Source organism: Danio rerio, chromosome 12, assembly GCF_052040795.2.
Source record: "Danio rerio strain M-AB ecotype USA chromosome 12, GRCz13ab, whole genome shotgun sequence".
In the NCBI taxonomy this organism is placed as follows: Eukaryota; Metazoa; Chordata; class Actinopteri; order Cypriniformes; family Danionidae; genus Danio; species Danio rerio.
The window spans coordinates 26,886,723-26,912,970 of NC_141032.1; the positions used below are offsets into that span (position 1 = coordinate 26,886,723).

The window sequence follows — 26,248 nt, forward strand, 5'->3', positions numbered from 1 at the left end:
GTAATGTTAAATTGTGAAGATCTCAAGTTTTTCTCGAAGGGCGTGTCTGTGGTGGACTGACAAAGTTTAGTGTTTTGCAATAGGAAGGAAGTACTTATATAACTTAGCCAAACACTGTCCGAACTGCCTGAAAGTGCACAGGCTTAATGAGATTCCTCTCCTAAAGCCATTTATATGCCACTATTGGGTCAGTTATAGCGCCACCTGCTGAAAGAAGGAAGTTTGGCATAAATCTGTGATTTTATCAGATGTTTTTAATATTTATCAGCTTAAGTTATTATTGTCTGCTGTTAAACTGTCCTCCTATGGCGACTGAGTAACAGTGAGCCCGGGTGCAAGGTCCCTTTCATCGCATTTTTCGAGTGCCTTAAACTGATTTTTGCTGTTGATTCTGATCAATCCCTAACCCAACGGATTTTGTGAATTTCAAATCACTCTAAAAACTGCTTGTACTATGTGAAACAGTGCATCATTTTGAATTCGAAATGTGTAGTGCTTATATTCATGAAAAAGAAATGTAAACTTTCATGATAACACAAGGCTGTTCAACAATACCTGTTTTTCCATTTCACATGTTTAATGTGCTATGGCATAACTAATTATACAATTTAAAAATTTTAAAAATATGCAAATTGTGATTATTGGTTAATTCTAAATTATTAGGGTTGTAGTGAAAATTAGTATTTAGAGTGATAAGTTAGGTTAAAAACTTACTAATACCAAATAAATGTAAAATTAATTAGGTATTTTAACATTTAAGGTCAATTTAGCAGTATAGATCACACAATCTTAAAGGCATAATTTACCCAAAAATGAAAATTACCTCATCATTGAAACTCCCTCATGTGGTTTTAAACCTGTATGAGTTTCTTTCTTATGTTGAACACAAAAGAAGATATTTGGAAGAATGCTGATTTCTGGTACCAATTGACTTACATATTTTTTTTTCTACTATGGGAGTCAATATGTGCCAGCAACCAACTTTTTTTCTTTTGTTTTCAACAGTAAATATAAATTCACATGAATAGGTAAAATTATTTAGTAATAGGTTTTGAACAAGTAGAAGTGTGAAAAAAATCAAATCCCAGATAATGAGTATAAGAATATTATCATGTGCAAACTATCTAAAAAATGAATCCGGGGGAAATCATGTTTAATTTGTCATAGCATAACTGACTATACAATTTAAGAATTTAAAAATGTTTATGCTCAAAAGTGTCTATTGGCTGTGAAACTTTTAAGTTGAACACAAAGGAAGATATTTAGAAGAATGCTGATGTCTGGGACCCATTGACTTCCATTGTAAGAAAACAAATATTATGTAAGTCATTATGTGCCGCAACCAACATTTATTTAAGAATTCTAAATTAGTTTAGTTAGTTCTAAATTGCAAAGAGATGGTAAACATGGTTTAAATGAAAAACTTAGTAATGTCTGATGAAAGCGGTTAGATATTTTAACAATTAAGATCAATTTAGCAGTACAGATCTCCCAAATATGACGATTACCTAATAATTTATTCTCCCTCATGTGGTTTTAAACCTGTATGAGTTTCTTACTTCTGTTGAACACAAAAGAAGATATTTGGAAAAATGCTGATTTCTGGTAACCATCGATTTCCATATTATGAACAAAAAATACTATGGAAGGCAATGGGTGCCAGCAACGAACATTTGTTTTTTCAAAATATCTTCTTTTGTGTTCAACAGTAGATAGAATCTAAATCAAATGAATGGGTAAAATAGTTTTGAAATAGGTTTTGAACAAGTGAAGTATGAGGGGAAAAAGCAGAGCTTTATGTTTTTGGGTGAGCTATGACTGTAAATTTCATAAGAAAGTCTCTGCCACATGCTACTAAATGCATTTTACGCTTTGGACATGTATTTGTAGTAGCAAATGCGAATGAAATGCTCACACTGTCGAACCCTGCAGTCTCAACGTCTTCCATTACACACACACAAAAATCAACAGAAATAGTCTGTACCCTTTACACCCCGATAAGGGCCTTAAAACTAGATGGAATTTCCCAAGTGGTTTGGGGATCTCTCCAGCGAGTTGGAAGCCAGATTACTGCGCTCAGATATATAACACTTGCTTTGAGAGAAGCTCGTCGGGGGAGCGAGGCAAACCTCTGTTTCTCTGCCTGAGACTTTAAATGAGTCTCGCTCAGACAGATCAGGTAAGACAGGAGGAGCAGAGTCTCTCTCTCTCTTTTGCTCTCTCTGCCAGACTCGCTTCACTTCCGAGTCAAGTGGCCAAACCGCAAATGTGCGACTGATTGGCCAAATGGCTGAGTGATGGAGAGGAGGGAGCGTTTGAGGGCCAGGGGCCTGTTTTACATGCGGGCTGAAGTAATGAGAGAAATGAGAACAGAAGTGTTTCCGCGGGCTGTAATATGCCTGGCCCGTCGCCCTGTCGCTTCGCTTCTGTAGACCGAACATAAAATGAGCTGTTCCAGACGGCCCCCATTTATCTTACAACCCCGAGTCCCCAGGGAGTGCTGCTGCTTTAAACCCACCTCAGCAATACTAGGAGCAGATGTTATTATCACACGGGGGCCGCTATTATTACTGCAGCCAATACACTGCGCATTACCGCCAATGCTACTCTGTCTCACAGCCGCTGGTGCAGTGCTTGGATTGCACTTTAAAATCAAGTCGCCTGTTCACGTTTAATGTCTTTGTGAGTAATGAGATCGATTAAAGGCACACGTTGTAATTTTGTTTTTAAGCTGGTTAAAAGTTTGAAACTTAATGAAATGAATAGTAAAATCGTGTACACTCACATGAGACAAAAAACTCCAGTTGAATTAGTCTTGATGATTTATTTTACATGCGATATGTTAAATTGAATCGCTTCCTGTTATTACCTTCCTTCTGAAATTAGGGTGTCCACGGGGTTTTGAAATGTTTTAAAATACTAAAACCAAGTTTTAGGCCTTAAAAAAATCTTAAATTCACTGAAATATTGTCTTGTAGGTCTAAAATCCTGTTAAACTGGTCTTAATTTTCCATGGTTTATGTAAAGCTAGCCAATAAGTCCAACACACGTACCCAATTACCAACAAATACATATCAATAATAATTAATAGGATTCTTATTTTTACCCACCTTTTCATGATCTTGTCAGTTCTAAATGCTTAAAGTTTCAAATTCATCATACGTTCTCGTTTTATCCCTAAAAATTTAGTTACCAATTTCTTTAGCTCAAACATTAATTAAACTTGTGCTAGCAACAACATTGGTGAGAATGTCTGAATTGATAAACTGTACATTTTTAATTAATGTATCTGCCAAAAGTGTAAAATGTAAGGCCATGTCCACACTGAAAGGTTTAGCATAACTCTATTACATCACAGTTTAGTTTTTTTTTTTTTAAGTTTTTTTTTTTAAAACAACTAGGGTCAGCTATAGTTAAAAAATGTTGCTAAGAAATAACTAATTATTATGGTTTTTTGATGGTTCAAGTACCTTTTTTTCTCCTAGGCCATTAAAACAATTCTTAGCTTTTAGCCCTATAAATCTGAAATTTGATTCCTCATGGTCGTAAAAAGGTCTTACAAGTCTTACATTTGACTTGGTGAAACCCTGAAAATATGTTTAAATATTTGTATTTCTGCAATGAGTTGTACTTGCTTTTTTGTGCAATGCAACAATTTCGTTTATGAATTTGGGGTCATATTTTTCTACAGTGGCTGTAAAGCTCTGTATATGTACACTGAAAAAATGATTTATTGGTTTTACTAATTTCTTTTTAAGGTAACTGGTTGTAAGCAATGTATATTGGCTGAATTTAAACAAATTAAATTGAATATCACTAAATTTAATTTGCTTAAATTCAACCAATGTACAATTTACAACCAGTTACCTTAAAAATGTAGTACCGCAAACAGTATAATACAGTAAATGCAAAATATAGGTGCAAGCAGCACTTAAGGAATATTTGTATAAATTAAATGGCTTAAATGGCTAATACAATCCATACCAATATGATTTAATGGTTGAATCACTTTCACCACATGATCAATAGGTGGCACTGTTAACAAATATATGATTTATAAAGCCTTCAAAAGAATGGTTTGACTTGACTTCAATTCCTTTTTTTTTTTTTTTTTTGTCAGCATGGCCTAAAGATGGTCTAGTTTGGTTTTTTGTGAAACAATCTCGGAGGAGTTTATAATATAATAAGATTTTCGAAAAACTTTAAATTGGCAGAAAAAGATTCATGATGAAAAATTATGCCAATGAATGCAACCAAATCCAAGGAGCCAGGAAATCTGAATACGACAAAATCTCAGGGTTCAAAAGTTATTAGCATAAAGATGAGTGCAAATTTGGACAGGTGGTGGCACTAGACATTTTGAGCTAGAGACTCCAGATTTGCTGTGGTTAATATGCAGGCTGTGCTCGATCTGTGTGCCAAATTTCATTACTTTGCCAAGAGCGAACTGTAGACTCAAAGCAGAGGAAGATCAAAGTCCCTTGTAAATATAATATTAAGCAATAATATTTTTTCAATGAGAACAATAAAATAATATCACATGTATTTTATTATGTAAATGCAACTTTTGTCAGCATGAAAGAATTAATATATATATATATCCTTAAAATAGTTCACCCAAAAATGAAAATTCTTTCAGCATTTACTCATCCTCCACCTCTTCCAAACCTGTTTCAGTTTCTTTCTTCTGTTGAATACAAGGAATGATATTTTGAGGAATGCTTGGAAAAGCCAACCTTTGTCTTCCATAGTATTTTGTTGTTGTTGTTGCTCCAATAATTTTTTATTTTTTTTTCCAAAATTCAGAATAGCTTGTCTTGTGTTCAACAATAGAAATGAATTCATTCAAGTTTACAACCACTTAAGGTTGTGTAAATGATTATGGCATGTTCATTTTTGGTGAACTATCCTATTAAATTATTATTACAGTATGTACAAAGCGGTACTTCAAATGAGTTAAACATACAGTAGCATTCATAAAAGGAAAATTGTGCTGCCAATTTACGCTATGCTATCATATTTGTAAATGGCAGGAAGCAGACAGAGCTGATGTCATATATCATTGCCAAGATGCTCAACAGAATGAGTCAAGTTTGTATTTATACTACTACACATATGCATAATTATAGAATAACTTGAACGCATTTATTCAAATCTGCATCATACTCAGAACATGATTTTGGATTCAGTCTTATTTATAGGTATAGCAAAAAACTAAACAAAAAAAGTCCCCTAAATGTATCTTAAAAGTCTTGTAGTTTTGTACAGGTCTTCATTCAGTGATATTTAGGGCTATCATTTATCAAGATAACGGCATAACATAAGCTAAAATAAGCACTCTTGTAAGGATTTATGTAATCACAATGGGAAAAGAAAATAGAGACGCTGTTTTTCTTTTACAGAAAATTTGAACACAACAGCATTATTGTTTTTTTTCTCATTATTTTCTTAGCCCAATTCAAGTCCCTAAAGACTGCCTAAGAAAGATTAATATGTCATTAAAACGAGATTTGGTCCTCACTGCTACTAGATGAGGAGTGAGCAGATGGGACTGTTCTGTGTGGCTGTTTTTGCTGCAGTAAAAAAACACACTATTCACTAGTTTGGATGTAATGTCGTAAAGGCCCTGTAAATTTACACACCCTTCTCTTTCTCTTTTTCCCTCTGTCTGTTTGTTTGTCCCTGCGCTCTATCATCGCTGTCCTCAGGCCCCAGCACTACCTGTCAGGAGGACTCCTGCTCCAATCAGGGCGTGTGTCTGCAGCAGTGGGAGGGGTTTAGTTGCGACTGCAGCATGACATCATATGGAGGGCCACTCTGCAATGACCGTGAGTCTATCACCTCTTTTGCTTTTCAGTTACTGTAGGGAAAACAAACACACACAATGCGCTGATCCAGAACCATCCAAATTGGTTTGTCAGTGGATGAGTGTGTTTGCGCTGCTGCTATGTTTGCTCTTGATGGTATTCCTGAAACGTCAGTGTGGTGACTATTGTGGCTGTAAGTGTGCAAATGGTTAAGCTAATTTTTGTAAACATCATGTGCTATATATTTGTGATAAAATGGATGCATAACATATGGCCTTTTAAATTAGATTTTAAGATGATTTGATTTGGTTTTAAGATGGAGTCATTAAGATTTAGTTGAAGAAGCTTTGGTGTGCCCTTTAAATCTAATTTACAAAAGTGATTTCATATACATAAGCATACACATTTTGAAGTCAAGTGTGTGTGTTAGTGTCTCAACAATACATTTTGTGACTACAAAATGTTAAAGTGCAGTTTCATAGAAATAATATTGATGGGATCAGATATATTTATGTAAAAAATAGGTTGAAACAATGTGCTTATTCTGACCTCCTTAAAATATATGAGAAGGGTCTTTTTATTATAAATTATTTTATTACATGTGACCCTGGACCAAACTTTTTTTGCTAAATTATCATAGAAATAATGTTAATGGGATCAAATGTATTTATGTAAAAAAATAGGTCGAACTTATTGACCTGTACTCCTTAAAATATATTAAAATAATTTTTTTGTAATGAATTATTTCATTACATGTGACCCTGGGCCACACCTTCTTCTGTTAAATTATTATAGAAATAATAGAAACACTGTTAATGAAGTCAGAAATATTTATATAAAAACCTAGGTTAAAACTATGTGCTTATTCCGACCTGTACTCTTTAGACTATATAAGAAGGATCTTTTTATAATAAATGATTTCGTTACATGTGACCCTGGACCACATGTTTGTTTTCAATTCAGATTTATACATTATCTGATATCTTAATAAATACATTTTTATTAATGTTAATTTGTTAGGAGAAGACAATGTTTGTCCAAGATGAATAAACTAGATCAACTGAACTAAAGCAAACTGGAATCTGAGGGTTCAAAACTAATGAAATACAGAGAAAATTGCCTTTAAATTTATATGCCTTTAAGGTTAATAACTTAGCAGTTCATTTTGCTAAAAAAAACATAACATTTTAATATATTTACAATATGAAATATACTATATATCTTTATGGAATGTGATCTTTGCTTAGAATTGTAATGAGTTTTGGCATAAACCAGAATCCATCATTTTGACCTATACAATGTATTTTTTTAACAACATATGACTGGTTTTGTTGTCCAGGGTCACATATTTTTAAACATTAACAACATCTTGCAGCCAAGGGGGTAAAACACTCTGATCCGGAATAGCCATGGGCCGGTTTAAGATTGTGACGGTATGATAACCTTGAATAAAAATATCACGGTTTCAAGGTATTTGATTACTGCTCTAAAATATGCTGTTTTTAAATTTCTGGGTAAAAAACAACTACTTTTTTCTGCTTTGAACAAAATATATTTTATTTTGAGAAACATTTTACATATTTTGGTAAGGCTAAATAATTCAAATGAATCATTGACTTCTGCTCTTTTTATTCGTTTCAAAAACACTGATTTCTTTACCATTTTTGGATCTTTGGATATCTATTCAGCCTGAGATACTTTTGTCCTAAAAAAAAAAAAAAAAAAAAATACATACATATACTATAGGAAAGGTATGACAGTTTTAAAACCTTGGCTTTTCCAAACCGTGGTATTGAAGACGGTTATCATCCCATGCCTAATCCAGAACCACCCAAACTAGTTTGTCAGTGGATGAGAAATCTTAAGCTGCCATTATTTTTGATATTCGTTACACTTTAGTAAGTGTTAGACCATTGAAAATGGTGTTCAATATATAAATGACTGAGGCTAATTCATATTGAAACATCAGGCTCTACGCTTTGCTATTCAAACACTGAGAACAAAAATATATGAGTTAACGGGGATGCATCAGGTGTGAGATGTCACATTGAATTAAAATGGACTCTCTGTGACCCTAGTGGCTATTTTCAGAACAGAATGCTGGCATACTGTGTTCTGCCGACTGCACAGAATACGCCACATGCTCCCCGCTGTTTTTAAAAATAGCACCTGCGCAACAGAATTTGTACAAATTCTGAATAATAAGCATTTTTAAAACTAGTACGCTACTTTGTTGTCACTTGATTAATTAGGAGAGTGAAGTCTAAAGTATCTCTCAAAAAAATGTTTTTGCAAATAGTGGTTGTTCTATTAAAAATGGTTCCCTTGAATTTTATTTTAGGTTAAAACTCATTAATGTCAAATAGACTTATTTAGATAAAGAAAACCCATATAGCATGGTCTAAATACATCATGGTCCAAAACAATTTGGTGTCTGCATTCAATTAATTTATAACAGAGTGATATTATATACAGTTAAAGGCAAAATGAGCTCTTCAGTGAAATTTCAATTTTCCAAGTGATGTTTAATATAACAAGGACATTATTCATTGTGTCTCCTATTATATTTATCTTCTGGATAAAATTTAATTTCTTTTAGTTCGGTTAAAGTAAAAATTAATAAATAAAAAAATAAATATAAAATGGAAAAAAAGTCAATATTATTTGCCCCTTAAGATTTTTTAAACACTGTTGTGTCATGCTATGACTTGCTTAATTAACCTAATTAACTTGCCTATATAACCTACTGTACTGTAGTTAAGCCTTTAAATTGCACTTGAACATGAATAATAATAGTTTTATGCAAAACAACTTGTGCAACTAATGCAAAATATGTACTGTCATAGCAAAGACAAAATAAATTAGTTATTAGAAATTAGTTATTAAATGTTAATTAATGTGTCAAATCATTTTTGCTTAACATCACTTGAGAAATATTTGAAAAGGACAAAACATTTCACAGGAGAGCTTATAATTTTGTCTTTAACTGTACATAGAAAGCAAGAAGTAAAAAGTAAAGAATTAAAGTAAGGTGTCTGCTTTAGTGTCTGATTCAAATAACTTCAAATAAATGTTACAAGTACAGTATGTGAATTACAATGTCCTGTTATAAGTAACCGTAACATATGTTTATGTAATATTAAAATAACCTGCTTACTCTGAATTTCACTTATTAGAATATATAGAAGAATACCTAATTGTGCTGTACTACATTTTATTATTTTTTAAATAATTGTAAAATGTGTGCCTAAAAATGAGCAAAAACCACAAAATAAGTCTACATTAAATCTCTTTAAATGATTATTGTTCCGAATGTTCCAAGATTTATTTATTTATTTATTTAAGCTGTATTGTATTGTTTCACTGAATTGTATTGTATTGTATTGTTTCACTGAATTAAATTTTAGTGGGTGTTTTCTGCAAATCATGATAAAAATGTGCAATTTTTATTTGCTGCTTAAATCAGCTATTTAACAGCTTTATCTGTTACACTGTGCTGTTTTGGGGGAAAGATTTAATACACTAATCTAATTGGTCATTTCTTAAAATTTATTTGATTAAACTGAGAATATATCAATGGTAAAAATTAAATTAAATCACTAAAAACTTTTCATATTGATTTATTTTTGAAGATGCAACATGGAGATTGTGACCATGAAGGTACTCCTTACTTAAAATATTTATAACATATTGCCAACTGATTAGAATAATGTACAGTAAACACTGTGTACTCTACAGCAAGGCATTCACTAAATAAATAATAAGCTAGTAATCCGTTCTGAACACAGTCATCATTCTTACTGCATCCATAACAGTGCAGTTTTGTGCTACACCACTAGAGGGGGTCAGTAGACAGTGCGTTGTCGGAGATCTGCACCATGCACGTTAAACATCACATCATACTGCACTGCAAAAAAAATAGGCTGTTTCCTATAGAAATCCATTCTATTTTGCATAAGTGAATTTCGAATGTCTGGGTTTGAAATAATGAGCAGTACCCCCAAATAAAGCATTGACTGAATTTGGTGTGAAAAGCGCTGCTGCTTGTTGCCCGTGAAAGTGCTGAGTGCCAGAAATCTGAAAGTCCTTGAGATGGTTTACGGAGAAGATCTATTACAGGCTCAAGCCATGCACAGCTAATCCATTCTGCGGGTTTGCCAAACTGATAAGAGTCCGCCTTTGTTCAGAGGAAGAAACCACATAGACGGGTTGCATTACATCATCCGCATCCCCACACCTCGCTGGAATCCTTTCAATGTGTGTGTTTAGATGAGAACGGCTGGCCGAGATACCATCGCTTTTTTTGCTATCTAATTAGAATTAGAAAGAGAAACACATTTTTCCAGCCTTTTTTTCTTCTCTACTCATATCTACAGTGATATTGAGATCGATAAATGTAATAAATTCCTGGATTTACACCATTCACCTACGCGATTGTATGCAAGCTTGAATGGTGAATTATTATAGAGCAAATTCATCTTTTGCTTTGTGCTTATTTGAAGAGAGTGTGAAATGTGCACACAATATTAATGTTCTTGCATGGTCAAATACTCATCGTGCATGGACCAAAACCGATTTAGGCATGTGATTTTTAGAGCTGAGCAATGATTAGTTCTGGTAATGCAATAGAAAAGTTTGTATTTACATAATATATGTTTGTGTGAATTGTATATATTTGTTATGTATATATAAATACACACGTGGGCAAATATTTGACAAGATGATTATATATATATTTCACCAGATGACTTGATTTATCTCTATTTGGAAAGAATTAGTCATTTTAGATTGATTGGGATTATTCTGTAGAGAAGTGCATCTGAATAAAAATATATAATAAAATATAATAATAATATATAATAATAATATTATCAATAATATATAATAAACCATCTAAAACCGTCTAAATCAATACAATAGTACAAAAATACAGTTAAATTAAGCAATGTTTATCAGTCTAACAGTATTTAGGTACAGTGGTAATACTAAAAATAATAATAATAATAATAATAATTGTATTATTTAATTATAATCTTTATTTTACCAGGCAAAGCACAATGAGCTTAAATATCTCTTTTACAAGAGTGTCCTGGCCAAGCTTAGGCAGTATATAGTTAACATGGGTTTGATAAACAAACAAACACAAAAAACTCGCTGTAATAAAATTCCCAGAATTTCACAACATTTTACTTTAATTTTTCACAGTAAATTGCATTAGCGTCACAAGCGTCAGGATTTAACTGTTAAATTTTATGTATTCAGAATTGTATTGTGAAATGAAGGCAGGCATCATGCTTACAGTAAATTACTGTAAAATGGCTTTATCTTTTGCATGTTAGTTTTAGGAATGCAAACACTATTAATATTCTATTTAACATAGAAATGAATGCACATTAAAATTTATGCTAGTACAGGCTTTTTTATATTTAGAAATATGTACAGAATTAAAGTTATTATGAAGTACCTCACGGGAATTTACAACCATTACCTTATTGTGAAAGTAATGCAATTATTAGCCAGTAATTTACTGTAAATATTTTTCAGTGCAGGTGACATCATTCATCCATCAAAACAAACATACTATGACAGTTAAAAATTATTCAGAACATCTACAAGCCAATGTTTCAAACTCCAAATTATTTAAAATATTTTTAAAAGTATGTAGTTGAACCAACTCCTTAAAACGCAACTTTGTTTGGAGGTTATTCCATGGAAAAGGTGCTGCATTTTTAAAAGTCTTTTTATAAGGCTTTTAAAATAATTCAATAAAATTAATAATTATTATTGCTACAAACAGTACAGTTCCTTATTTAAGATCATTATACAGTCACAGGGCTCAAAATACATATATAATATAATAATACATAGATTTTGTCAGCATTGCATATTCTGGGATATGACTATTGTGAATGATCACATTGCAATATCAATGCTGAAACGATATATTGTGCACCCCATTTATACAGTGCTCAGCATCTATGAGTACACCCCCACAAATCTCTCTTTAAAATAATATTTTCTATAGGATGTTTTACAATATTATATTTGTTCGTATACATTATGTTATTCAGTACTGAAGCCAAATCTGGAGCTTATCTAACAAAATAACTTACAATAATGGTTCAAAAATTAGTACACCCAATATATGTTACCTTTATTCACTGAGAAATGGATAAAAATATTCATTTTCAAAATGAAGTGTGCTCATTTATGCTCAAAGAGTGCACTGGAAATACTTTTATTTTTATGTAAATGTAATGTCCTCAAACTTTAAATAGGCTAGGTTGTGTAGCAAGCCAGACTACTGTTACCCTATTAAACTTATTATTAGGCTTGTGTGTTTGTGCCTTTTGTGTTTTTATATAAAACAATGAATATACACAACACACAAACATATGTTATGTAAAAAAAATATTTTATATGCGAGTATTTATGATTAATTGTATTTTTTTAAACAATCCAAAATGAAAACAATTAAATCAAAGAATATCTGTTTTCTTTAAATAATAAGGCATTTAAAAGAATGATGAGTATTTTATGGGTCTTTTAGATTTACTTAAAACATGGCATTTGTTTTTTCAAATATTTGACATATAGAAATTTATATCATAAAGGTAAGGACCAACATAAATTGCTACTGTTAGATGAGGAACATACAGTTAAAGTCAGAATTATTAGCCCCCCTTTGAGTTTTTTTTTTTTTAATTATTATTCTTTTTCAAATATTTCCCAAATTATGTTTAACAGAGCAAGGAAATTTTAACACTATGTCTGATAATACTTTTTCTTCTGGGGTAAGTCTTATTTGTTTTATTTTGACTAAAATAAAAGCAGTTTTTATTTTTTTTAAATACAATTTTAAGGTCAAAATTATAAGCCCCTTAATGCTATTTATTTTTTCGATAGTCTACAGAACAAACCATCATAATACAATAACTTGCCTAATTACCCTAACCAGCCTAGTTAACCTAATTAACCCAGTTAAGCCTTTAAATTTCTCCTTAAGCTGTATAGAAGTGTCTTGAAAAGTATCTAGTAAAATATTGTGTACTGTCATCATGGCAAAGATGAAATAAATCAGTTATTAGAAATGAGTTATTAAAACTATGTTTAGAAATGTGTTGAGAAAAATCTGCTCTTCATTTAACAGAAATTGGGGGGAAACATAAACAGGGGGGCTAATAATTCAGGGGGGCTAATAATATTGACTTCAACTATATGTAGAAAAGCTGAACAAAAAACAGACAAGCTAAATTTATAATATTTATTGGGGTTGTTATTGTTGTTGATGTCATTATTATAACTATAATTGTTGTATTATTTTTTTTTAGAGATAATGAAATAATGGACTGGATTTTTGTTTTGTTTTTTACAAATAATGGCCAAATTAATTATATTTGTTGTTGTTGTTGTTTAATTTTATTTAATTAAATAATGCCTTGGACAAAATAAGGTAAAAATCCAATCACGACATTACATGATAACAAAAGTATGAAAATTGTTTTATAATTACTTCTTAATATTTAGCAAAAGGATTCTAAAACTGAAATCTTCTTTCTACTGTGCTTGTATTTGTGTGAGGAAGAACGGCGTAGGATATGTGCACACAATATTAATGTTCCTGCATGGTCATATGCCCATGCGCGGGCACACACAGGCTTATTTAGATGTGAAGAAGCCCAGTGATCATCAGGCCGTGAAGGCAGTGCAAAGAGAAAGAAGCTTTGTCTGAGCATAGAGGCTGAAAGTAAAGCCTGGGTTTGAGGCTGGGTTTAACCCATGGAAGAACATGAACACATCATTCCACCTAAAGGCCTGCACAACACACACTAATCAATACACAGATCCCTGCAGGAGAGAGTGTCCAGAATTAACTCTTGTAGACACCAAATATGATTAAAAATGGACAACCAGAGACAAGTTAACTGTGTTTGTATAGTGCTCAGCATAATTGAGCCACCCAATTTTGAAAATGAATATTTTTATCCATTTCTCAGTGAATTTAGGCAATGTATTTTGGTGCATTTAAACAAAACAGATTTATTAAACAGATATGTTTACTAAAATAATATTTTAGTCACCAACATATTTAGAAATTGAAAGATAATGCAATTAAATTTAAGCAAAATAATGAAAATAATAATAATAATAATAAACCTACAAAAATGTCCAATTTGTTTTGCTTTTCTTAATTTTTCGTCTTTGTTATAATTAGTATTTAATATTTTTTTATAACATACATTTAGGTGCGCTAGTTTTTGGACCGTTGTCGTAAGTTATTTAGTTACTTAAGCTCCAGATTTGGCTTCAGTACTGACTAATCTAATGTATATGCACAAATATTTTATAACTTCCTATTAACAATTTGAATTTAAAAGATTTGTGAGGGGTGTACTTGTATATGCTAAGCAATGTAAATGTAATATAATGGTATGTTGGATTAACCCTCATATTTAAAATTCTGAAGTTTTCATTTAAACTTCACATTATTCAACTGAAATTATATTTTCATTTAAGTATATCTGATCCGCAACTTATTAATGATTGTTTTATTGCATTTTAACGTCTTAACATGTTTAACTGCATATTATTATTATTAATATTATTATTATTATTATAACATTACGAAATGTACAAGACACGTTTCCAGTATTAACCCTTTGAAATTAATAGAATTTAATAATTTGATTTCTGAATTTTTTTTTGCTTGTGATTGCTTAAAAACATAATGTACATTTAAATCCAAACAAACAAAGTTATTTCCTTAAATCTGTTAAAGTTTAAGAAAAAAATATTTTGAGGGACTTTATAGTGTATATTTATATCCTAACAAACAAAGTTCTCTCGTTTTAAGTGTTAAAAGTCTGAAAAAAATACAATTTACTAATTACAAGTTATTAAAGTAATTACTAATCACTTTAATTGAATTTTCATAATAACAAATGTATGAATATTGTTATTCATAGTTCATATTTTATTAAAACAAACAAATATAAATTATGTAAAAGAATTTTGCAGGTTTTTTTGATGTTGTTGTTTTGTTTTTTACTGGGATGGAATCCAATTATGAGCACTAGTTTGGTCCATTCATCCATTAGACTGATCAAGCATGGACTCTGATTTTCAAATAATACAACAGAAAAAAATGCCAGAAATAGGTTTGTGGAATTAAAACTAATTCACTTGGTGTCAATGCTATTAATGAGGCAGAGCAGAGTTAACAAAAGAAAGACTTACGAGATTAAAAACTGACCACATCAATAGAGAAAAGCATGAAGAGATAAGGACATACTCACGTGAGACATGATATTAAATCTGATGAATCTTGCTATTCATGCCGACAACACACCCGTCTACTTTCTAACCAGACAATATGTATTTAAAGACGTGATTCATTTTTAATTAGCTTCTTGCTTATCGAAGATCTTGTTTCTAATAAACAACACCTCATCGCTTACTGGAGCATCATGGGTGGGGGGTGGGGGGTAGCTGAATCATGCTTCCTGGAGTCAACGAATAGATATAGAAAGGGAGAGGGAAAATTAGAAGAAAATGATTGTGGAGTTCATTATTTTTCACTTCATGAATCTTTCGTTTCTTTTCACACTCAAAAAAAAAATTTTCAGATCATAATAAAACACAAAAGCTGCAGCAAAAAGAGAGGAAGGAAGAAAAAACGGACTTCTCCACTTATTTCTCCCCTACTGTTTAAAATACTTAAAGCCTTTTTTCCTCCACAGAATGGAAGCACCAGTATTAAAACATGCTCTACTTCCTTTGAATCTGCTTTTGAGGTCAGCTGAAAAAAGAAATGGATTGGCTGAAACATGTGACTGCCGGAGAATAGCAAGTGTCCTGGGCTCAAAGCAACAGCCAGTGTTCACCATTAGGTGGCAGCGTTGCAAACGGAAAACGAAAGCGTTCATGTTTGCAGGCTGGCTTCTCAAATTCTGTTAATATCACAAGGAACAATTAGCTTGCTATGAATACAACAGATTGCTTTTCAAATTGTTTCATAAAACCTCTGGAGCTGTGATATTTCATGTTCAACACTGGGTATTGCTAAAGTCACACTGATAAAATTGTCTTCCAAATAGAGCAGTTTGGGCTCCTGCTGGAGTCTGTCTTGGAGCCCCTGGCGAGGCGGCTCTGATCACCCGGCTTTGTCAACTTTAATTATACAGTGCTAACGATGCTCAAAGCTGAGAGGAGGGAGAAGCAACCATCTCCTTGTGTGAGAGGAGATGACACCAGTGTCACTTTTAGTGCGTCTTTCTTCACACTCCAACTGGAGTCTCTATAGAGAAGCACACCTGCAGACTTCCTCCTTTAACAAACAAGTGCACAAACCCACAACATGGGGCGCACAATGAGTAACTAGAACAGTCACTAAAAATATCACATCGTAATGTGGGCTTCATTTGTCAGTGAAAAACTCACTAATGAACCAGAAATGCATTTGATTCAGGGTTTTGGCTGATGGTAAATCTGCTAATATTGGCTAAGCTATTCTAATTTCTAGTAGACTAGATGGAGTCTTCAACTGGATTAGTCGTCCAATACTAGTTGTTTGTGAACGGTCATAAAAAGCAGGGGTGAAACGAAACTAAATGCTAGCCATAAATCTGTACAAAGCCAATAAATGCAATAAGCCCTCCTAAGCTGGTGTGGCTTCTGTTTTTGTTCGTACATTGAAAGCTAATGGGACTTGCCCTTGTTTAATACTTTATTAACTTTAACTGGAGAGACCAAAAAAATCTAATATCTTAAAACATATTTCATGTATAGATCTATCTTTTCTTTTTGATTCCTTTTTTTATTAAACTTTTTAATCTTGAAAAAAATTAGAAAACCTCCCACCAAAAAAGAAAGAAGTAAAATAATATAAAAACAGTAATACGGCAATGACTGATACAAAATCAGGATTGAAACATCTGATAGTCTCATACTTAACCAAAATTGTAGTTTTTTTACAGGCACTATTTTTATTTTTTTTTTTGGCTGTAGTGTATTTCAAACTAATAATGTCAAGTAGATAGAGCCTCCCGCATAGATCTGCAGGAAGATCTATCTTTTTCTTAAATATATATTTTCTATGGTAAAAAAATAAGTCAGGAGTATGGGGGGTTGGGGGAGCTGTGGTTTTAGGAAACATCCTCAAGCCAGGATTTAAAAGTTGAGTTCTCGAAGTGCAAACATGCCATAACTCTGCCCACGGAGCTTTGTTCTAAGACCAATTAATCAATTCTACCACAAAAACATGGGTCTGAAATAAAACCGCTAGTGAAGCAGTTTCATTGAAAGCAAAATGTCAAACCACTTTAAACTAATTCCGATAAAATCAGATTACATATAATGTTAATAATTTCGTATAATTGTTACTTGAAGCCTTAAAGCTATTGTTGCAATTTACAAGTGGGAAAAGACTGCAACTGAATGAAGCCAGGCGCTATCCGTGGTGCTGAAGTATGACTGTCCTTTCAGTGAAAGAACTTATTCAGCTGCACAATGGCCAAAAAGGGAGGAGTATATCAAGGTTTGACTAGTTTGTGAAGGGAGAGCAAGCCTGCTCTCTCTGAATTCCAGCTGGACTCTCTTCAAGCCACCCCTCTGTCAAGGAGAAACGAAGACAGGAAGAGAGAAAGAACGATTAGGAGGACGAGACACGAGAACCCCCCCTCCAACCCCCCCACCCCTTTTCCACAGCTGCACGCGCCTCCCTGATGATCGAGGGGGAGGGAGAGAGAAAAAGAGGGGGAGGAAAACTCAGCCAAGCCTCACAGTTTTCTGTTTCCCCTTCTCTTCATTCAGAGGGTCTTTTCCTCCAAGCATGCTGCTTTGAAACGCTAGCGCTACAGAGGCACTGTGTGGAGTGTGAGAAGAGGACTTTCTTCACTCTGACATTTCCAGAAACTCTGACCACCCTTTTTTGCACGAGGACCACTTGACCACTCTTGCCCTTTCTTGGTTCTGTCTTCCTGTTCTCCTTTGGTCTGTCTGTTAATGTTTCCTCTGAGAGGCAGTGCAGTCTCAGCCAGCCAGCATCAGCAGCAGCAGCAGAAGCAGCAGCTCTCGTGCTGTGTGTGTGTGTGTGTGTGCGCACGAGAGAGACTGTGTTCGTCGTTTGGGGAGGGGGAGAGGCACTCTGTATTGAGTTAAATGCTGCAGCGGCGATCTCGTCTTGTGTGTGCCACCGCTTCTGGTAGTCTCCCTGCTCCACTCCTGTTCTCTCTACGGGGATAACGAGAGATGCAGCCTTGTGTTCATGGGATACAGCTGGGATTCAGGTGATAGAGTGCTTCGGAAAAGTCTTGGACTGCTGGGAGGTCTATAACGAAGGCTGTTCACTCTTTTCTTCCTCTTCTCCAATACACCACTACCCTTACCTTGCTGGAGTACTGGATCGGATTCTGTGGTTTCTTTCCTTTTTTCTCCTGCAGGATTTTGTGTTTTTCAATGCCATGAAGAGAGGAATGTAACCCCAGGATCATTAACCTTCTAAAGTTAGCTACTTGGTACTCTGTGGAAGTTCTCTCTCCATGTGGATCCGGCACATGCCGTTGTTCTGCTTCTACATTGGTGATTGGGCTCTTGCATGGTCAGGATCCAAGGCTTGAGAGTGACATGGGCTGCCAGGTGGTTTGAGGACACCCCTCTTTAAAGTCCTTGCACTCCGGTAGCATGCTGCGTCTGTGGCCCGGCGGGGCTCCTGGTGGTCTTGCTTCCATCCTGCTCCGCATCAGCCTGCGCCTAGCTCTTTGGCTGCCACCGCTGACTTTGGGGTCAGCTCTGGCAGAGGGGCCTGGGGAGCTGTACGTCCCTCAACATATGCCTCATCACCTCGTGCCTGCCGCCAGATCCCACGCCCCCCTGCGGGCAGGACATGGTGCGTAGCTTATTCGACAGCCACATTCACCCTCTCACCGCTTTGCCATTCAGTAACCTTTCAGTCTTAGAGCTTCTGTTTTGTGTGTGTTGCAATTTTGGCATAAGAAACGATATCATGCTCTTGTAATCTCCCAGTAATTGGCTGAGGTCTGAGAGTGTACTTGTGCAATTATGTGGTCAGGATGCAAATGCCATCTTTAAGAGGTGTTTGTGAACATTATGCAGATGCATTATGCAGAGTACAAATTTTGAGAGCATAATATTGGCTGCACCACAATCACTTAGCGACCAGCGATTCAGCCTCCCATTACGCTGACTATGCTCAAATACATGCGCCTTTGTTTTATTTCTAGGGGCCATCGAGCGGGGTTGTGTTTATATAAGCACCAGGGCCACATCCTTAACCTCTTACATTCGAAAGGCCACATCCGTGCATGCCGACTCGAGCTGACCTTTGACATGATGAAATTATATTCAAATTACGCTGTGGCCACCGTACCATGTTATGTGTCCGCATATGGATTTAATGCAGCGAACCAGCTAAATTGAATAAATTAGATTTAGAAGGGACAGTGGACAGGGTTTTGTACGACTATTAGACCCCAGGGCCATCCTAGTGAACGAACACCCCCACCCCCACCTCCTTTACAACTCTATTACTTCTACATTGCCGTTGAATCCCACCGGCCACCACTCCTGAGACCGATATACAGTATAAATTGAACACCTTCTGCTTTATTGCACCAGATTTTTTCCCCCCAGTTTGTGTTCTAATGTCACGTTGCGGCTGGTTGTTTAAAACTATCAGGACAATTTCCACGCTGTGTGTGCATAGGGGCTTGAGCTGTCAGTATGTGATCCACTGCACTTATATAACGAGACCTGGCTGCCTCTCAGCATTATCCTCACAGATTATGCTTTGATAAAAAAAATACACTATTGAATAGAGGCAGGAGGAAGAGAGCGGAAGCTTGTGAAGTGAGACGAGTCATTTATCATCCTTTCTGAAAGGCTCTTAGTTTTTCTTCTCTACCTCCTTGCCTCTGTCCCTATCACTCTTTCCTTCTGTCTTTGTCATATTTTTTTTTTTTGCGTACATCTGTGTGTTTATGTGTGTGTGACACAGCTGGCATCTCTAATGGCAGGGTGTGCTGAGATCACAGAGCCCCGCTGCTCGTATGCGTTCCCCCAGGCTGCAAGGCAGCGCATCAGGGTCCAATGCTTCTGCCTCTACCCCCCTCCCGGCCAAGCTAATCTAAACCTCTCAAAACCTCCGGCCCTCTTTTGCCGGAGAATATTTGGTGACATTGTTCGCAGCTGAGCATAATTCTCAAGCTCTGATAATAATAAACTAAAACTGAAGCTGCTTCCAGCTATGTGTCTGCTTCGCTATTTACAGCACCAGCGGACACCTTCTCAGCCAAACTGCAAATCGGTCCAGCCCTACCTGCTTCCAGCACTGTTTTAGTATGCCGCGACGAGGAGTTTAAGAACAGCACGGGTTCTGTTGTTGCAGCAAAATTACCATTTAAAAACCATTAACAGTAGGTTATGTGGAGTGCAGAAATGTGTGTACGCCCTTGTCTGTGTTTACCAGCAAATGTACCCTCTCTCCCACCAAAATGAGAACAAGGGCTGGGCGATTAATCAAAATCAGATCCAATCTCGATTTGAAACGTTGCGATTTAGCTAATCACAAGAGCCTGCTTTATAAAATGTGTATTGTTTAATTTTCCTCACCCATAGCAAATACGTGCATGGCGTCTGTGTGTGACAGTTTTACTAGCCAATTGAGTGAGCACACTTTCGTTCTGCCCAATCAGAATTGCACAACCAAACTATGCGTAACGCCCACAAAAAACTGGATGCTCCGGTCCAAAGACATGAGCTGTAGGTGAATTGGATAAGCTAAATTGACCTTAGTGTATGTGTGTGAATGGGTGTGTATGGGTTTCCCAGTGCTGGGTTGCAGCTGGAAGGGCATCGGCTGTGTAAAACATATGCTGGGTAAGTTGCTGGTTCAAACCACTGTGGCAACCCCAGATTAATAAAGGGACTAAGCGGACAAGAAAATGAATGAATGAATAGGACATTGATAATATGGGAATATTTTAGTTTTAGAGTCACAAATAAAAGTTTAATCTTTTGGTAACTTCATGTGTATTTTGGGTGCATTCACGGCTTGCGATGCAGATATGTTTGTCGTCTGTAATGAATGACCAATTTAAATTTTACATTTTATTTTGATAGGACAGTTATATTTATACATATATATACATGTATGTACATACATGTATATGTATATATATCTATATGTATGTATATATATATATATATATATATATATATATATATATATATATATATATATATATATATATGTATGTATATATATATATATATATATATATATATATATATATATATATATATATATGTATGTATATATATATATATATATATATATATATATATATATATATATATGTATGTATGTATGTATGTATGTATGTATATATATATATATATATATATATATATATATATATATATATATATATATATATATATATATATATGCATATATATATATACATTAGTTGCAGATTTTTAAATCAGATTAATTATTTAAATGCTTCTTATTGGATATTATGTCTTTCAATGCAACTATACGCATGACTTTACGGAGAGCTTACGACCTACTAACTCTCGATAGCTAGCTCTCTGCAACTTTCACATTGTTGCCCACTGAAGCTAAGCAGGGCTGTGCCCAGTCAGTACCTGCATGGGAGACCACATGGGAAAGCTAGGTTGCTGCCAGAAGTGGTGTTAGTGAGGCTGCAGGGGGCGCACAACGCCCCATTATAGTGAAGGGGACCATATACTGCTCAGTGAGTGCTTTATTTTGGATGAGAGAAACCAAGGTCCTGACTCTCTGTGGTTGTTAAAAATCCCAGGATGTCCTTCAAAAATAGTAGGGGTTTAACCCCGGCATCCTGCACGATCAAGCACAAGAAAATGTGGAAACCTGATGTAATTGATGCACTCAGACATTCTTCCCCAGAGTATATGCAGTCAAAGCTGGCCAAATTCCCTCTATCGGCCCTTACCCATCATGTCCTCCTGATCATCCCCATTCACCGAATTGGCTGTATCACTCTCTCCACTACACCAATAGCTGGTGTATGGTGAGCGCACTGGCACCGTTGTCCTGTGGCTGCCGTCGCATCATCCAAGTGAATGCTGCGCACTGGTGGTGGTGTGGAGAGACCCCGATCATGATTGTGAAGGGCTTTGGGTGTATGGCCTTACACAATAAATGCACTATATAAATTCGCACATTACATTACATGTTGAAGGAGTAGTTTAAATTGCTATGAAAATACTACAATTTAATAATAGGCATAATAATTATTATTCTGTCCCAATCAATTGTTGCCAACCAAAAGCAAGAACAGCAGAAAGCAGATTAGGTAACTTCAGTGACTTTACTCTCAGTATCATTCTTTTTTGATAAAATAATAATACAATTGATTAGGACAGAATGATAATCATAATTATCCTAATAAGCATATACTGTAAATCTTAATAACCATATGAGAAAAATCTATCAAATGAGGCCATTTGAATCAAATATTAGCAAAATGATCATATTTACACCACCAGCATAACATGTAAGCCATGGTGATGTGTTTGTACAGCACAATAGAGGTGGTATAAAGCTAATTATAATCAAATGACCCTTGGATATTTTCAAAAATAGAGCTTTAGTAAAGATAGAGCACTTAGGAACATACATTGCAACATTTAAATTGGTCCCAGAGATAATCTGCATGTGCGTTACTTTCGACCACACGCTGAGAGAAACCGAAAGTAACCTGAACATATAGTACAGTACTTTAAATGGCCAGTAGGTGGGGGGGTCAAAACAACAAGTGGCTATATACAACTGCTCAACAATGTTAGTAATTCAAAATTATATGTTTTGGGGGGGCAAATCTCATTATATTTTTGACGTTAGTTGCGGCCAGCAGTTTGAAACCCCTGCTCTGGAGAAAAATGAGTGATTAATTTAAGTTAAAATCTTTTCAGTTTCTTTTTTAACTAACACACTGCATTTTAGCAGTGAGAAGCTATGATACAGATTATTGAGCTGAAGAGTGACTACAAAATTTTATCTCAAATCAAATTGAAATCGCAATATCTGCCATAAAAATCACAATTATATATTTTCCTCAAAACGCACAGCTATACTGAGAATTGAAAATAAAATCGGAAAGCAAGGCAATTTATCAGAAGTTACCATAGACTGTCACACAGTGTTTCAAAAGTCAAACCCATCGCCTGCTTTTCCCCCCTCTGATTTTGCTGCAGTCTTGCACTTTTATCTCCCCTTCCCTCTACGGTTGCACTGACAAATACAACAGAAGCTACATTTAGATAGTTACACTGTATAACTCTGTATTCTCTCACACCTCCAGAAAAACGGATCCTATATAACTGGCAGTGTAAAATCGAACAGCGTAGGATAAACATCACTCCCCCTCGTTGTTTAAAATACATTAGTGTGCGAGTATACTTTTCTGCATGTGTTTCCGAAGGCTAGTAATCAGCATGTGCGCTGCTGTAGTATGCTGCCTCTGTTTCTTTTCCCTCCATCTTTGCAAATGGAGTTGGAGTAAGTGAGCTCATAGGGCTGAGTAATCTTCCTCTATCTATCGCTTCATCTTTTTTTGCGCTCCTTTATGTCAGAGCTATGGTTTGAGAGGCCCGAATTGCTGTAATGAGAGGATGGCTTGGATTTACTGGTGAATAGTGATGTGCCTGGTTAAATACGATACTCTGGGAGGCAGAGAATTCAAAGCGTATAGGCTGCCCTGAAAATAGAGAGAATTAAAAGAGGCAAAGGGACGAGCAGAGTGGTCAAAGACTGCATGCACTTGACAGCGATATTCCACTGAGAACAATACAGCATCTCTACCAGCAAACGCACTGAGACAGTGAGTGACTGCACAGGGCTGCAAGCTGCGCTCTATAGTGTGTGTGCGTGTTTGTGTGTGTGTGCGTGTGTGTGAAAGTTTATATGAGAAAGACCTATCATCCCCTTGATAGTGTGGAGGTGATTGATTCTTTAAATGCTATACACTCTCCCAAGAGAATCTGGAGAAAGAGAGAGGGAGAGATAGAAGGAACAATAGCTGTGGTGTGTAATCTAAACCCAGTCAAGCCAAACCTCCAGAGAGATTTCTCATTATGTCACTGTAGCTCACACATGGGGCTCAGGGAGGCTTAGACTGGACGTACTGACACGCACACACACACACACCTGCAGAGATTATTACACATGCTTCCTTCTAATAAAAGAGCTATATATGAATTCATCGCTCAAAGTCGACACAGCACTTTCTTTCCTGTTTTTCCTTTTATTTCTTTTCAATCTTCTTGCCTTTCTTCCATGTTGTTTCCTTCTCATTTTACTATATTTCCCTTTCTTTCTTCCTGCTTTTTCTTTCCTTTTTTCTTTTAATTTAACCTAATTTTTCACCTCTTTCCTTTCTTTCTTTTCTTCATTAATTTTTATTTCCTCTTGGATTTCTGTTCTTCTTTCTTCCCTCATTCTATCTTCTTTTTTCCTACTCAACCAATTCCTTCCTTTTTCTCCTGTTACTTCATTTAATTTTCCATATCCACTTTTGTTTTACTTTCCTTTCTAACATTCTGCTTATTCATATTTATCCCTCTTTTTTCAGATTTTACTTTACGCCTCATCATTCATTTTAACCCTCTTTTTCAATTTCATTTTCCCCTCAATTTTTCTTTTTTTTCCTTTATTTTCCTCCTACGTCTCTTTCTTCTTTCTTTTCTCTGTTCTTTCTTTACTCACAGTTTTTTTCCTTTTCTTATCTCCCCTTCTGTTTATTTGCATTTGTTCATCTAGTCGTCCCTCCTTCATAGATCTGTTTCTTTTCTTTTTCATATAATAGATTGTTTTTTCTCTTTTCACGATTCATCTTTTTGCCTCTTTCCTATCTATATTTCTAAAATATCATTAATCCATTCATTCATACATTTTCCTTCGGCTTAGTCCCTTTATTCATCAGCGGTCGCCACAGCACAATGAACCACCAATTATCCAGCATATGTTTTAGACAGCGGATGCCCTTCCAGCTGCAACTCAGCACTGGGAAACACCCATACACTCTCACATTCACTTTATTCAATTCACTTATAGCGCATGTGTTTGCATATTCTCCCCGCGAACTCAAGTCCCAGCCAGGACTTGAACCAGCAACCTTCTTGCTGTTGGGCAACAGTGCTAACCACTGAGCCACCCTGTTGCCACATCATTTATTCATTCTTTCTTTCTTTCTTTCTTTCTTTCTTTCTTTCTTTCTTTCTTTCTTTCTTTCTTTTTATCAATTATTTATTTATTTTATTCTTTCTTTCTGTTATTCTTCCTTTCTTTAAGTTTTTCTTTCTTTCTTTCTTTCTTTCTTTCTTTCTTTCTTTCTTTCTTTCTTTCTTTCCTAAATACTCCTTTCTTACTTTAACTTTTTTCCTGCAGTATTTTATTACCCAGTCTTTGATTTTTCTCCCCATTGTTTCCTCTTCTTGCAAACACAGAATGCAAATCAAACACACACACACACACACACACTCACACCGATCGACACATATACAAGCTGAGGAGAGGGTACACGCTCACACACCCCTCAGCCTTAGCCTCATCGTCTCCTAAACCCCCTGGAGGTGCTCAGGAACCGAAAGCTCGTTATAAAAACACAAAGCAAATCAAAACAACTTCCACTAAAGTGCCACAGCAGACAGGCTTTCAGCCAGCACAGCACTGACCGCTCATTCCCAGCTCAGCCCTAATTGGCCCTGGAAAGGTCAGCAGGAGAAATACCAGAGCTCTACCACGACCACAAACCCCAGCGCTCGCTGCCTTTTTCACTCTTCACTGGGCTCTTTTCACGTATGAACTGCTCTTGGGTTGTTGTTTTTTCAGTTCCAGCCATGGCTCATTGTATTGACTGCTTCTGTGAAGCAGCATAGAATCGGCTCCTGCGCGTATCCTCAAAAGTAAGTTGTTCTGTCGTAATGTGCTGTATAATGCGTCGCTCTCCAGATTTGTAGAAAATTCAGTTTGCGCCAAGCTGTTGTCCGTGAATTACATTGCACTAAACATGAAATAAATCAGAAGACTTTACATTTCGCAATGGGTTTTATTGTTTTATTAGTTCTGATTCCTCCAACCCCCTCAGGTCTGACAATAAAAGCTGAAGAGAGTATTAAAGAAAGGAAGGAAAATGTTTTGACAGTGCCAATGATGCATGTAAAAATCAAACCCATGAGGCGTGCAGGAACTGAACAGCATTAGAGCTGTCCATGTAGACTCTTGACTGCGTCCTGAGGCTGACACCCACCCACCCATCCACCGCAGAGCCTAAACTCCCCCATCCAGAGACAGAGTTTCTGTCAGTCAGCCGGAGGATTCCTTCACGGGCAGACAATAAAACCATGCAGTATGCAAGACCCATCATAAACATGAC

General features: G+C 35.5%; 1 protein-coding gene across 51 annotated transcripts in view; it reads left to right on the forward strand.

Annotated features, from left to right (window-relative positions):
- The window catches only part of nrxn1a (neurexin 1a), a 290,869-nt gene that overhangs the window by 198,949 nt on the left and 65,672 nt on the right, over window positions 1-26,248 (forward strand). For 49 of the 51 annotated variants that reach the window (NM_001080021.3, XM_087275226.1, XM_087275225.1 and 46 more), the window contains 1 exon segment: window positions 5,709-5,828. In NM_001080021.3, the coding sequence (NP_001073490.1) occupies window positions 5,709-5,828 (120 nt within the window). 51 annotated transcript variants of the gene reach the window in all.